At 32.3% G+C, this 13,284-nt stretch overlaps 2 protein-coding genes across 4 annotated transcripts in view; one reads left to right on the top strand and one right to left on the bottom strand.

Annotated features, from left to right (window-relative positions):
* LOC146998684 (glycoprotein-N-acetylgalactosamine 3-beta-galactosyltransferase 1-like) overlaps positions 1–10,307 on the bottom strand; it is a 37,052-nt gene extending 26,745 nt beyond the window's left edge. Inside the window, exon 1 of the mRNA XM_085811577.1 lies at positions 9,078–10,307. Coding sequence (XP_085667703.1) covers positions 9,078–9,968 — 891 coding nt within the window. The 5' untranslated portion in view covers positions 9,969–10,307. The remainder of the gene's footprint in view (positions 1–9,077) is intronic.
* Positions 10,308–10,582: 275 nt separating this feature from the next.
* LOC146998683 (uncharacterized) overlaps positions 10,583–13,284 on the top strand; it is a 57,657-nt gene continuing 54,955 nt past the window's right edge. The window contains exon 1 of one of the 3 annotated variants that reach the window (XM_085811580.1): positions 10,583–10,853. In XM_085811580.1, coding sequence (XP_085667706.1) covers positions 10,684–10,853 — 170 coding nt within the window. In that variant the 5' untranslated portion in view covers positions 10,583–10,683. The remainder of the gene's footprint in view (positions 10,854–13,284) is intronic. The other 2 variants (XM_085811578.1, XM_085811579.1) reach the window with 2 other exon arrangements.

Here is a 13,284-nt window from a genome sequence, read left to right as displayed (position 1 = left end):
GTCTGTTTATAGAATTAAAGAGAATGTATTATCACACAAAAAACGAAGCAACTTAAACAACTTACATTGAAAGAAATGTTTAATAAAGTAAACAAATAAATATTAAGCTTTTTTTTTTTTTTTTTTGTAAATTTTGATATCCTTTAGATCATAATTGTTCTTTATTTCATAAATTACGGTTTCATATTTTTGATTTTATAATTTCTGCATGCCATCTTACCAGATTTAAACTGGTGATCTATAATCCAGAAAAATCGATAATCCGGAATCACCGAAGTCCCGACGAGTCTGGATTAACGACTTTTGACTGTATTTGCATTTCAGCGGGTGCACTATTCCTATATACATAGGCTGTATGATAAACACACAGTTTGGAAGAAAGAATAATATGGATACATTAACTTTCACTGAAACTTTATGTGAAATATGAGCCGAACAGTTGTGTACAATGAAAACTATTTTTCCATCATCAAGTAAACCAACCGAATTCTTCAAAGTCTTGGGTATCAAATGATTTTCAAACCAATCATTAATTAACACTTGTGTCATACGTGTTCTTTTATTTGCACAATATATAATGGCAAACTCTTTACTCATTTAAATATACAAGGTAGTGTATTTTTTCCATTTATGAAAAGTTTATTCTTGTGCATTCCTGCAGCATTTGCATATGCTAAATTTGTTAGTCTCGCTTTGGAATCTTTGGCACCAGTTGGAGCCTTTTCTGAAGACGTTGCCAAGGTATTTTGTGGTACATATTGCCATAAAAGACCAGTTTCATCAGCGTTATAAATTTGTTCTGAAGATAACTTTAAACTATTAACGAGTTCAATGAATTCATCTGGAAATAGTTCAGCAGCTTCAGTAACAGCTGAAGCTTTTCACCTGAAATTCCTAATTACCTATACCATGGCGATTTTTAAATTTGGTTGTTAACCAACCTGTGGAATATGTGCACTAAGTTTTTAATGTCATTTCTTAGTGAAATATTTTAATTTAAGCCATTAGCATTGGACCCGTCAATGGCACACCCTCGCTGCAATGCTGTCTGACCCATTCAGTCATCACTTCGTTATGATCTTCACTTTTAGCTGAACGAATAATTTTTCTGTTATTCATTGCGAGTGAAGTGTTGGAATCCACAGAAGAAAAGGGCTCATTTTTTCTGTTTTGTTGTGTCATATACAGTTGACTTTCCAATGCCATACTCCTTGCATAATTTTGAGACGGATATACCTTTATCCATTTCTTGCAGCAATTCCACTTTCGTTTAATAGACATTGAAACATGCTTTCACTTTGTAGATCCTGTTGAAACTCCAGAATTAGAAATTCTTTTTGATATAATCGAAAGTTGAAACTTTAATTTTCGTAAATTGCTGTAATAAAAACAGCCTGCAAAAGGTAATATGCTGAATCAAATTAGAAAGTTAAGGAATAGCGAAATCTGATATACTGATTGAAATTCCTTAGAATCGGTAAAGTATGACTTTAGGTTAGCTTAATGGTGTCTGCTATACATTATTGGCTATGTATCATGAGATTGGTGATGAAAGACAAGTTGTTCCGCTAAATTTTGTCTTGCTTCTATCGTGCACAGAGACAATTAAGAACGATTGCATTAGTTTAGTTATTTATTATACTTAACTCTATTTTTTGCACATGAAGGCTTATCTGAGTCCTGAATAAATAAATTTCCACATATACTTAAAGCTTATTGAGGGCTGGCACTATGTATTGTACCGCCTGATACAGTCTCTGCGGATCCTAAGTTATGCTACCAAACGCCCAAGTTCGAAATTTTTGCCGTCCCTAAATTTTGGATTCCAGTGCTTTTTCTAAACTCTAAAAATATTTTTATTCCTTAATTTTGTTATTTGATGCCTTCTAAATTCCAAAAATCTTGTCTTCCCTAAATCCTGCTGCCTGGTGCCGCCATAAGAGCTTTGGCGCCAGTTCCGGATTTATGTGAAAAACAAATCAGTTATTCTTAATTCAAATAGTACTAAATGTAATCAGTTAACCTAGGAGTATCACTAACAAAATTATTTTTAGCATATGAAAAGAAATCTTTGTTAAATTTTTCATTATCAAAATTTCTTTGCGCAGTTAACTTAAATCCATAATCATTGCCAAGTGTAATGTCATATTAAAAAGGTACCATTTGTTATTAAATTCTTCTTCTTTATAAGCTCTACAGCCTGTTACAGGCCAAGGATGTCTCTCCAAGGTTCCTGCACCTGACCCCATGCGGCGCAATAGCCTTTTATCGGTTAACTCCAATTAACCTTAAATTTTGCTCGACATCATCTACCTACCTAGAGGGTGGTCTTCCTTTTCGTCTTTCTCAATTCTCGACAAGGTTATCTTTTTGGTTGAAAATGCATCTTCATATCTAAACACAAACATCTCTACTAACATCTCGTCAAAATTTCTTAGCGCATGCAATTATGATCTAAAGAGTATCAAAATTTACAAAAAAAAAAAAAAAAAAAGTTTAATATTTATTTGTTTAATTTATTAAACATTTCTTTCAATGTAAGTTGTTTAAGTTAACTCGATTTTGTGCTAATACTTTCTCTTAAATTCTATAAACAGATATAATTTCTTGTTTAGTTCCACTGTTCAAGTCCTGTAATTGCTCTGTCGAGAATACCGACTAATTTGTCAATCAAAATTTTTTCGTTTTCAATAACCTCTCTGTCATTTTCTTCACTATCGGAAGCGGTACATCGAAACATGCTTTCACTTTGTAGATCCTTTGGCAGCTCCATAATCGGAAACTCTTTTTGACATAATCGAAAGTTCAAGCTCACGTATTATAAAATTGCTCTAACAGTCTGCAAAAAATAATAAGCCGGATCCAATTAGAAGATTAAGGAACAACGCAAACTGCAATATTAACTGAAATAGATAATTAGATAATTTTAGCCTGGCTTATACCGTCCGTTATACATTAACCTTTTGAGGCCGGGGCTTTGGTAGCAGTAAAAGCTTCCAAAGGATGGGGAATCTTGAAACGAATGCTTTCCCCCCTTTAAGAAATTACCTCCTATTTGCAACAAAGATTCTTGTGTGTAATTTAATGGATTCTCAGAGGGGTGCATCTATGTCGCAAAAGAAAGACCTTCGAAAGAGATAAGTGGTTAAAACCCCAAGGACGTCAAATTTGACATTTTACCAAACTTTTCAGCCTGGAAAATGGGGGAAAAAGACATGGCAACTAAAGTGGACAACCCCGTCTTTTCAAAGAGAGGACTCTATGGCCACTATAATGGCCATCCCATCTTCAAAAAGTTAAATGCACATGCGTAAACGTATTATGTGCATGCATAAATGCATATGCGCATGCATTGTAAAATAAACAATGTTTCTATCTAGAATGTTTTGGGTTTGAGATGTATGCCAAGCAGATACACAGCTACGGAGCCAAATTATTGATCACATAAATTTATGCTAAATTATTGTTTCTTTAATAAGGAGTTATTTGTTTAGCGCCGAAGGGAAATTAAGAATTGGAACTCTTCACATGTTTTATTTACGGGGGGAAAAATGAAATGTGCATATGTAAAGCAATGAAAAAAAAAGTTGTTGGCGGTTTTGAGGTCCGGATTTTAGATCAATCCGGATATTGGACATCCGGATCACGGACTTTGTACTGTATTTAAGACTCCCAGAAACTCTCTTTAAGAGAAGAAATATTTTTTCTGAAAAATTATTAATGTGACAGATTCTTATTTTATTGAGTCTATTATGTGAATAGCAAAATATCTGAAATAACCAATTATGAACAAAAAATAAAGCATTCATCATGCTTCATTTTATAAATCTTTCTGACTTCAGATTTTAAGAAATTTTGACATTTATATGAATATTAGAAAATGTTAAAAATTCTTTTTAATACACCCACATACAGTCAACCCTTGTTAAATCATCAATTTTGCAAATTCCTGACCAAGTGAATAAGAGAATAATGTTAAAAATATCAGTACTTTTCCATTATGCACCTACCACACATTTTGGATGGTTTTTTAATTGTAAACTATTTCTAGTTATAAGAATATTTTATAGATACACACACACACAGAGGAATGGCACTATCATTGAGTCTCAGTGTGTATTTGGCTTCTCTTTCACAAGCAGCCAAAAGCATGGCAGATGCATAAAGGAAAAGCATACAAAAACCTGATAAACAAAAACATATCTGATATTTAAGATACTTATCTTTAAAATGTCATACCCACTTTTAACTGATAGTTTTGAGACATGCAACGAGGTACATTTTTTCCAGTTTAAAGGTTAATGTCATTTCAGCCTCAGAAAAAGGAAACATACAATGCATTCTCAGTCCCCTTCCCTTCTCTTACTCATTCACAGAATGACTGGATAACTGTATGCGTCTTCGGCAGTTATAGAAAGATAGACAGAAAGGCAGTTCTTGGCAGAGGAAGCTCAGAGAATTTAATTCAAAGTTTTCCTGAATCATTCCTGTTAGAATAAATTAGTGTCACTTTTGCATTATGAAACTTGGCAACAAACCAGCATAGTATATTGGCGAGAGAGGTTTCTATTTATGTTCAGACGCAGAAGTCTTAAACAGATTTTATGCTAACATTGTATTTGTGCTTCATTCTTTTCAGTATGTTACCTTCTGTTATGGAATATATTTCTGATAATATTGCCTAATAGGTAACCTGAAGATATTTAAAACTTATACGGTACAAAGTCCAACATCTGGACTTGTCGGGACTTCGGCGATTCTGGATTTGGGATTTTTCCGGATATTAGATCATCAGTTTAAATCGAGAAAGATGGCATATAGAAATTATAAAATTTAAAATATGAAATTATGATTTATTAAATAATGAAATATTCATGATCTAAATGGTATCAAAATTTCAAAAAAAGCTTAATATTTATTTGTTTACCTTATTAAACATTTGTTTCAATGTAAGTTGTTTAAGTTGCTTCTTTTTTTGTGCTAATACTTTCTCTTTAATTCTGTAGATGGACATAAACTCTTGTTCAGTTGCACTGTTGAAGTAACTGCTGTTTTGAGAATTCCGACTAACTTGTCAATCAAAATTTTCTCGTTTTCAGTAACTTCTCTGCACTTTCTTCACTATCGTTAGTGGTATTTTCTGGATCTAGAAACATACTACAGATTTCACCATTCATTAATTGATTGATGATTGGCAAGCATTGTCATCATGATGAAAAACTTCTTTTACATTATCTTCATTTATTATCGCTTCTCCACATTTCTTTACCAAATCCGTTAACTGGAAATTTCACCTTTCCTTTGCGATATCTGAACACCTTTAAAATTAGCGGCTATTGGCAAATTTAGCTATCCTTCACGATACATATTTGGCTATGCTATGAGCTTGGTGACTAATGACAAGTTGTTCCATTAAATTTTATCTTGATACTGCCACATACTGAGACAACTAAGCCTCAGTTGTATTAGTTATTTACTATACTTATGTCTATTTTTTGCACATGCTTAAGGCTTATCAGAGTTCTGAATAAATAAATTCCCACATATACTTAAACCTTACTGAGGGCAGGCGCTAGCTATCTTACCGCCTGATGCAGTCTCTGTGGGTCCTAAATTCTGCAACTCGGTGCGGCCATACGAGTCCTGGTGCTGGTTCTGGGTTTATGTGAAAAACAAATGAGTTATTCTTAATTAAAATAGTCCTAAATGTAATTTTTGGGTCTATGAGTATCATCAACAAAATCTATTTTTAGCATATGGAAAGAAAGTTTTGGTAAATTTTTCCTCGTCAACATTAGCACATTTAGCTTAAATCTGTAATCATAACCAAGCGTAATGTCAACATAAAAGATTACCATACTACTTTATTATTCAATTACTAACATAAAAAAATTGTTTAGACATCACTGAGTCATTACTCAAGTTGTCATATTTTGATAAACATGCGGTGATGAAAGTGTAATAAATAATGATTCACCAGGTTGGCGTCAAATCAATGATATATCTATGTGGAATGTTTCGGTTTGAGATGTGTGCCAAAAGCAGATACAAGGGTGCCAAATTGCTGATCATACAAATTTATGCTAAAATGATTGTTTCTTCAATAACAAGGTATTTTATTTAGTGTCGAAGTGAAATTAAGAATCGGGACTCTCCAGATGTTTTATTATGCGTGGAGGGGGGGGAGGGAAGAAATGCGCATGTGTAAACCCTACGAGAAAAAAGTTGGTGGTGGTTTTGAGTTTGGTCCGGAAAGTTGGTCCGGATTTTAGATCATTCCAGATGATGGACATCCGGATTTCGGACTTTGTACTGTAAATGAATCTCTTGCAAGTTCTATATTTCAACATCTCTTGATTTAAATGTTTGTAAAGACTGTTAACTTTGATTTGTATTCTATTTGTGTTCTATCTGAGCTAAGCAAACTCTATAACTTGTTAAATAAAGATTCTGTAGTTATTCTAACTTTTAATTCTTTAATAAAACTGCTAAATAGAGGATAGTGTACTCAAACATCTTAACTGCGTTAAATGCACAACATATAAATTCCTGACTTTCTTTTGTTTGAAAGCAGAAACCTGAACACTCATACCTTTCAATAAAATGTCAGGAAAAGATAATATTTTAATATTTTCAGACAAAAAAATTATCAAGAAGTTTGAAACATCAAATTAGTCGAAAGCTGCTTGTAAAAGCTCGTGGAATATTTCGAACATCATGACACTTTATTGTCAAGGCAGAGTACACTATAATAATAATAGAAAAAAAAAGGCGAGTGTCTGCCTATGAAGAAACGGAAAGAGCTCTAATTAACTGGAAAAAGTATGCCAGGATACAACTTTCGCCAATTTCTACTTTAATTTTGAACCACAACTTGTAATGGATTACTAGAAAGGCTGAAGATAAGGCGTGACTTATTGTTTAAAAAAAATCAAGGGAAAAGTTGATAGCTGATAGTTCTGGACTGGAAAACTACAGTAATAAAAGGAGTACGTAAACAATATGTTCCATGTGTCATTCTTAATGTAGATTATTCTACAGAATCTTGCCTCACAAAATTCTTTCTTTCAAGATGGCAAAAAAAAAAAAAAAAAAAAAAAAAAAAATAATAATAATAATAATAAAAAAATAAGGGAAAATTGACTGCTTTAACTGGGGTCTTCAACATGGATGGCAGTGAGAAGTTTAATGATATTGTCATAGGAAACTCCAAAATCACCTGGTGTTTTAAGAGTGTAGAATTTCTGCCAACGAGCTATGCTGTCAACTCTAAAGCTTGGATGACTTCAGAGCTATTGGAAAAGACAGTCAAGAATTTAGGTGCAAAATTTTTGCAAAAGAAAAATAGCTTTAGTTGTTGACAACTTCACAGTTCACACCAGAGTAAGAAATTTAGAAGCCATTAAAATGATCTACTTACCATCAAATATGTCTAATATATTACAACCTACAGACCAAAGGATTATTCATAATTTTAATCCACACAAAACTTCTTTAGGAAGTATTTTATAACTATATAATTGTGATGATAAATCCCACTTTTCCATTTAGTGTGCTTGATGCAATTTTCTACTGTAGTTGGAGTACAATTTTCATCAAAACTATTGGCAACTACTTCAGACAATCTGGTTTCAAAATAAAGTCTTTAGAAACCAATCTTAAAGACAGTGAGAATGAAGATGACCCTTTATTGGACTTAAATTATGAATTAAGAAAGGGGAAAGTGCAGAATCGCCCACTGCTTGGCGCGTTTTTAAGAATTGCACGTACTCAGTATCCATGTACACATTGACCTATTTTAACTTAAACATCCCAGAATTGAAAAAAAAAATGGCATTCTGCACTCCCTTGACTTTATCCATGTACACATCGACCTATTTTCACTTAAAAAGTCAAAGAAAATTGACAAAAATCCAATTCTTCTTACTCTTGTAAAAAGCGCCAAACAAATAAGTGGGTGATTCTGACCTTTAGCCTTAAGGAAATGCAATTAAGATTTTGATTTAGAGGAATATGTAGCTGTGGACAATGAAGTAACCATGAACTCGGAGATATTTCGGCTAAAGGGCAGAATCATCAACTTATTTGTTTGGCGCTTTTTACAAGAGTAAGAAGAATTGGATTTTTGTCAAATTTCTTTGACTTTTAAAGTGAAAATAGGTCGATGTGTACATGGATAAAGTCAAGGGAGTGCACAATGCCATTGTGCAATTCTGGGATGTTATTTTAAGTGAAAAATAGGTCGACGTGTACATGGATACCGAGTATGTGCAATTCTTAAAAATGCGCCAAGCAGTGGGCGGTTCTGCACTTTCTCCGAAATTTCAGTGGTGAATGTAGCTTTTGATATCAAAAATTAAACTGTCCTGAAAGATGATGATGATTACTTTCAGTGATGAAAGTAATAATGATTACTTTCACTGATGAAAGTAATGATGAGCTGGATCATGTGCCAATATATAGATATGCTATAACTGCAATAAATACTATTGAAAGATTATTTAATTCATTGTTAAAATTAGATGATGAAGATTTTGCAAATGGAAAAAATTGTGGAAAGTAACAAACCAATACTAATAAACATCCATCAAAGATTTAAAAAATAAAACAGTAATTTTTGAGTTTATTTCTTGATCTGTATAATGCAATTTAATTTTCCAAGTATCATTATAATATGCATTTAGAAATAGTATTTGCATGAATATAGATTTCAATAAACAGAAATATTAAGTATATATGTGTTCTATTTTGTTTCTAGAATGGCCAGCCTTGGTTAAAATGAAAAATTTCATTAACCCGCATTTACCATCACCCCACTTATGGTATCACTTTTGGCTGGTCTGTTAGGGTGACTATTTAATAAGGGTTGACTGCATATGCATATATTTGCAATAATTTTTTTTAACAAGTAAGCAATTCAAATACTAAAATGTTCAACTTTTTCTTTTCTTTTTTTAAGAATGAAAATTAAATGTCCTTAACATTTTTATCATACTACACACTGAATCTACAGCTGTCATTCAGTTTCAAGAATTTATTATTTATGCATTTATATAAATCTAGAAAGATTACATTACCTCTTCAGTTAAGAAAGCACTTGTTCTCCAGTAAGAACTAAACACTGAAATAGATCCAGGAATCAACATAGTTTCTACAGAAAATGGATTGAATCTTCCTCTTAAATATTCATCTCTTGTATCAACAGGATGAATAGAGAATGAATGTAAAATCTTTCCAATAGACTGATCAAAATACCATGAAGGTGCTCTTTTTGATGTGCAGTCATTAGAGTTTCTATATAAAGAATGCAGAAGAATTAAACTACCATAGCTAAGTACAATGCCAGCAGTCCCTATGTTATACAAATTTGTAAAATCATTCACGGGATGTCCAAGATAATACGGTAAACTACTATTTAATGGTGAAACATAATATCGTAAATTTTCAATTAATGCATATGTATAATCATCAGCTATTAGAATCCATTTATAAAGTCCTTCATATTTTTTAAATACATGTGTGAAAGCATAACAAAAACCTTCGAATGAAGTAACAGGAGGAACTTTCATTACCGGTATATTTTCATCCACAAAGCGTCCAAAAAATGTGACTATATTACAATGTTTAGCCCAGGTTTCTTTGATGGCTTCTGCACCTTTATGAGAATTAACAAAAATTAAACACAGTACAGGAGTTTCATTGTATAGAAATGAATTTTCTGTATATACATTGTGTGTATTTTTGCTGTAACTTAAAATTTCTTTGGATATTAATTGTCTTGTGAGATTCTGTTTTTGTAACCACAGGTTGTAGTTTGAATTGCGAAGGCTAGAAGTATAATGACTACGAACCAAGGAAAACTGAACTGTTTGTTCGTATTTCCTCCACACTAAAGCGAAAAGTATACCTGATAAACAGGCACATAAGAACAAAAAAAATCGATTTTGGAAAGCTCCGCAGATTTCCATGATTAATCTTATGAAGAAACTCACAAGTTAGTTATTTAATCAAAAGAGTAGTATTTAAAAACTTTCAGTCGTCCATATATTTCTACTTCTGACATGAAAGTCATAGTTCAGTCTTATAAACACTGGTACAGCATCCTTCAATACAGGAGAAATTTTCTTCTTTTCAAAGAAGAATACCAAAATTTTTTTCACTTACTTAGATCCGTTAACTAATATCAAACGTTTTATGACTTTGAATTTTGAGAAGCTGTGTACGCGTCGTTTCGTTGCTATGTGAAAATACGATAACAATTAAATCAGTGATTCAAGTTAAAAACGCTGCATGTGGAAAATACGTTTTTTAACTGTAAAGCTAAAAAAGATTAGTATTTACAAACTGAAGTACTAACACTCGATTTTTTTTTGGCAATATATGTAGATTTTTATAATATTTACTATAATGAAATCAAGTTTATTATTATAGCTCAATCTGTAATTATAACTATTACAAAAGTAAATATTATGGAATTCGAGGTAATATAATGAAGGGAAAAAAAATATTACTTTAACATAATAATGCACATTTTCGTAATCGCAAACATAATGCATAATACCATTGGTTACAAGACCATGACGTCATAACACACTCCAGTTGAAGCATGTGCTCCTGATAAATGTTTACATCGAGAGCATTTTTTTATTCTTATATTTATCGGGAATTTTTTTTTGTACCTTTATGTTATTCTCAATGAAAATGTATTTGGAAACCTTATGTATGCTTTTAACAGTTGGACATTTCGCAGTTTTTGCTACAAATATTTGTGTAAGTCAAGATTCTTGCCGATGTGTGATGGACGGTGGGCGCGTTGTAGACTTATCAACTGTAGGATTGCCTGCATACCCTAGGTTATTTTTTATTATTTATTTATTTATTTATTTATTTTTTTTTAAGAATAATTTCGAATTTCATTAGTGTTATATTTGTAAAGATGATTCAGTGACATATGCTTGTATTCCGTCTAGGATTTTCAATTTCTTTAAAATTTTCTATTTTATTTAAGTTCACCCCTAAATTAAAATGTCTTCTTTTTTTAGGAATAATTTTTTTTTTCTTTTAGACATGAATGTAAGCATCACGGTACTTTATTGCGTAAAGTACTTCAAAGTTATTTTTCTATGTATTTTGTATATTTCTGTGGTTATTGGGCATTTCTAACATTTTCTCTGAAAACTTTTTTTTCTATTCTTATTCAACACAAATTTAGGTCGGATAATCTTCTTATCCTTGCATATTGTTCCAATTATAGAAATTTTATTTTTCTGTAAGAAATTGGCCAATTTATAACTGGTATACCAACTGTCTGTACTAACGTTTCTCCCAGAATTGTATAATGGAGCTAGGATGCGCTTTGCTTTTTCACAAGAACGGTTGACTTTTTTGTATGGCCCAACTGGCTGCTGACCTGAGTAAATTTCCATGTTGAAAATATAGAAGGCTCTAAAATCAACCACCGTAAATATCTTTATGCCATATCTTGCAGGTTTCTTAGGCATATACTGCTTAAAGGAGCATCATTCTCAGAAAGGTTCTAGTTTTTTGTCCAAAGTCACGTATTTCCCTACATGATATAACTTCTGACAGTTCTTGACAAAATTTTCAAACAAATCTCTTATTGGAGCTAATTTATCACTCTTTCTTCTGCCATCCCATGTTCCAACATCATCGAATCATAAGGCTCGAAGAATGAAAAGAAACGCTTATACAGTCAAAAGTCGTTAATCCGGACCTCAAAGCTACAAACTTTCTGCACATGCGTCAATGCATAATGCATTCACGCATGCGCATAGTACTTTTATGCATGCGCATAGTACTTTTATGCATGTGCATATGTGTGTGCACGTGCGCATGCGCATGATACGTTTACGCATGCACGTTTAATGTATAACGGACGGTATAAGCTAAGCTAAAATTATCTAATTATCTATTTCAGTTAATGTTGCAGATTGCGTTGTTCCTTAATCTTTGAACTGGATCCGGCTTATTATTTTTTGCAGACTGTTAGAGCAATTTTATAAAAGTAAGCTTGAACTTTCGATTATGTCAAATAGAATTTCCGATATATATTTACTAATATGTAAAGGATCTACAAAGCGAGAGTATATATCGATGTCCATCAAACAAAAAGTGGAATTGCTGCAAAAAACGGATAAAGGCATATCCTTTGTTTCTCTAACCATTGCGAAATCTGATTTATCAATTTCACGCTGCTCTGCGGGGGGGGGGGGGGGAGGGGAACGCCACGGCGCGCAATGAACTGGAAGTTGATCTGTCAGCACTATCCTTATCTTCAGGGCAGATGTTTTTATTTTATTTAGCTTATAATTCCTTACTAAATGTAGTATTTCATCTCGATGTATTCCATCTTCGATATGATTTAAATCAAATTCCTCGTCATTATAAATATCAAATAGTTTTCTGGTTGCAATTTTCTAATTTCGACTATGCGTAATGTATGCTTTACGCATGCGCGCGTTGAAAGAAATGTTTAATAATGTAAACAAATAAATATTAAGCCTTTTTTTTTTTTGGAAAATTTTTATACTCTTTAGATCATAATTGCTCTTTATCTCATAAATTACGGTTTCATATTTTTAATTTTATAATTTATGCATGCCATCTTACCAGATTTAAACTGATGATCTATAATCCGGAATTGCTGAAGTCCCGACGAGTCTGGATTAAAGACTTTTGACTGTAGTTCATTTGTTTTACGAAAAATGTTCAATCCTGTTTTATTAGTCACTCATAATTCTCTAACATTTACATGGGAGGATTTTGTGCAATCCAGCTTAGTATGAGTCCTAAAAAAGCAAGAAACTCTTCTTTCTCCATAGGTTTTGCGTCTCTTTCAAAATGTCCGGAAATATTTTTACATAAATACTAGAGCATCTCACAATCATTATGTCATCAAATATTAGCTTCCATACATCGATCGGTGAAGCCACATCTTTAGATATATGTATATTGCCGGGCATTTTTTTTTTATGATATTATGGGAAGCCATGTGTCTTTGAATTTGAAAGGGTTTTTCCTTCTATTTTGTTGTTTTATCTCTTCCTACAAAGTACTCAGTTTGATCACAAGGAATGTCTCTCTGAAGAGTTGCACTCTTTTTCTGATTCAGACTGATGATCCTTCATTATCTGAATCTTGTAAGAAAGTCCATCTCTGAAAAGATGTTTGGAAACTTATAAGAAATTATGTTCCACAAATTTACCTTAAAATGGACATAATTCAGTGCTGTTTACATTAGTGCAATTTAAAATATCCAAAGTT

This window comes from Stegodyphus dumicola, chromosome 2, assembly GCF_044657685.1.
Source record: "Stegodyphus dumicola isolate Sdum_Otavi_A_Nest chromosome 2, ASM4465768v1".
In the NCBI taxonomy this organism is placed as follows: domain Eukaryota; kingdom Metazoa; phylum Arthropoda; class Arachnida; order Araneae; family Eresidae; genus Stegodyphus; species Stegodyphus dumicola.
The sequence above is the reverse complement of the archived record's forward strand: the minus strand, read 5'-3'. Positions and strand labels throughout refer to the sequence as shown.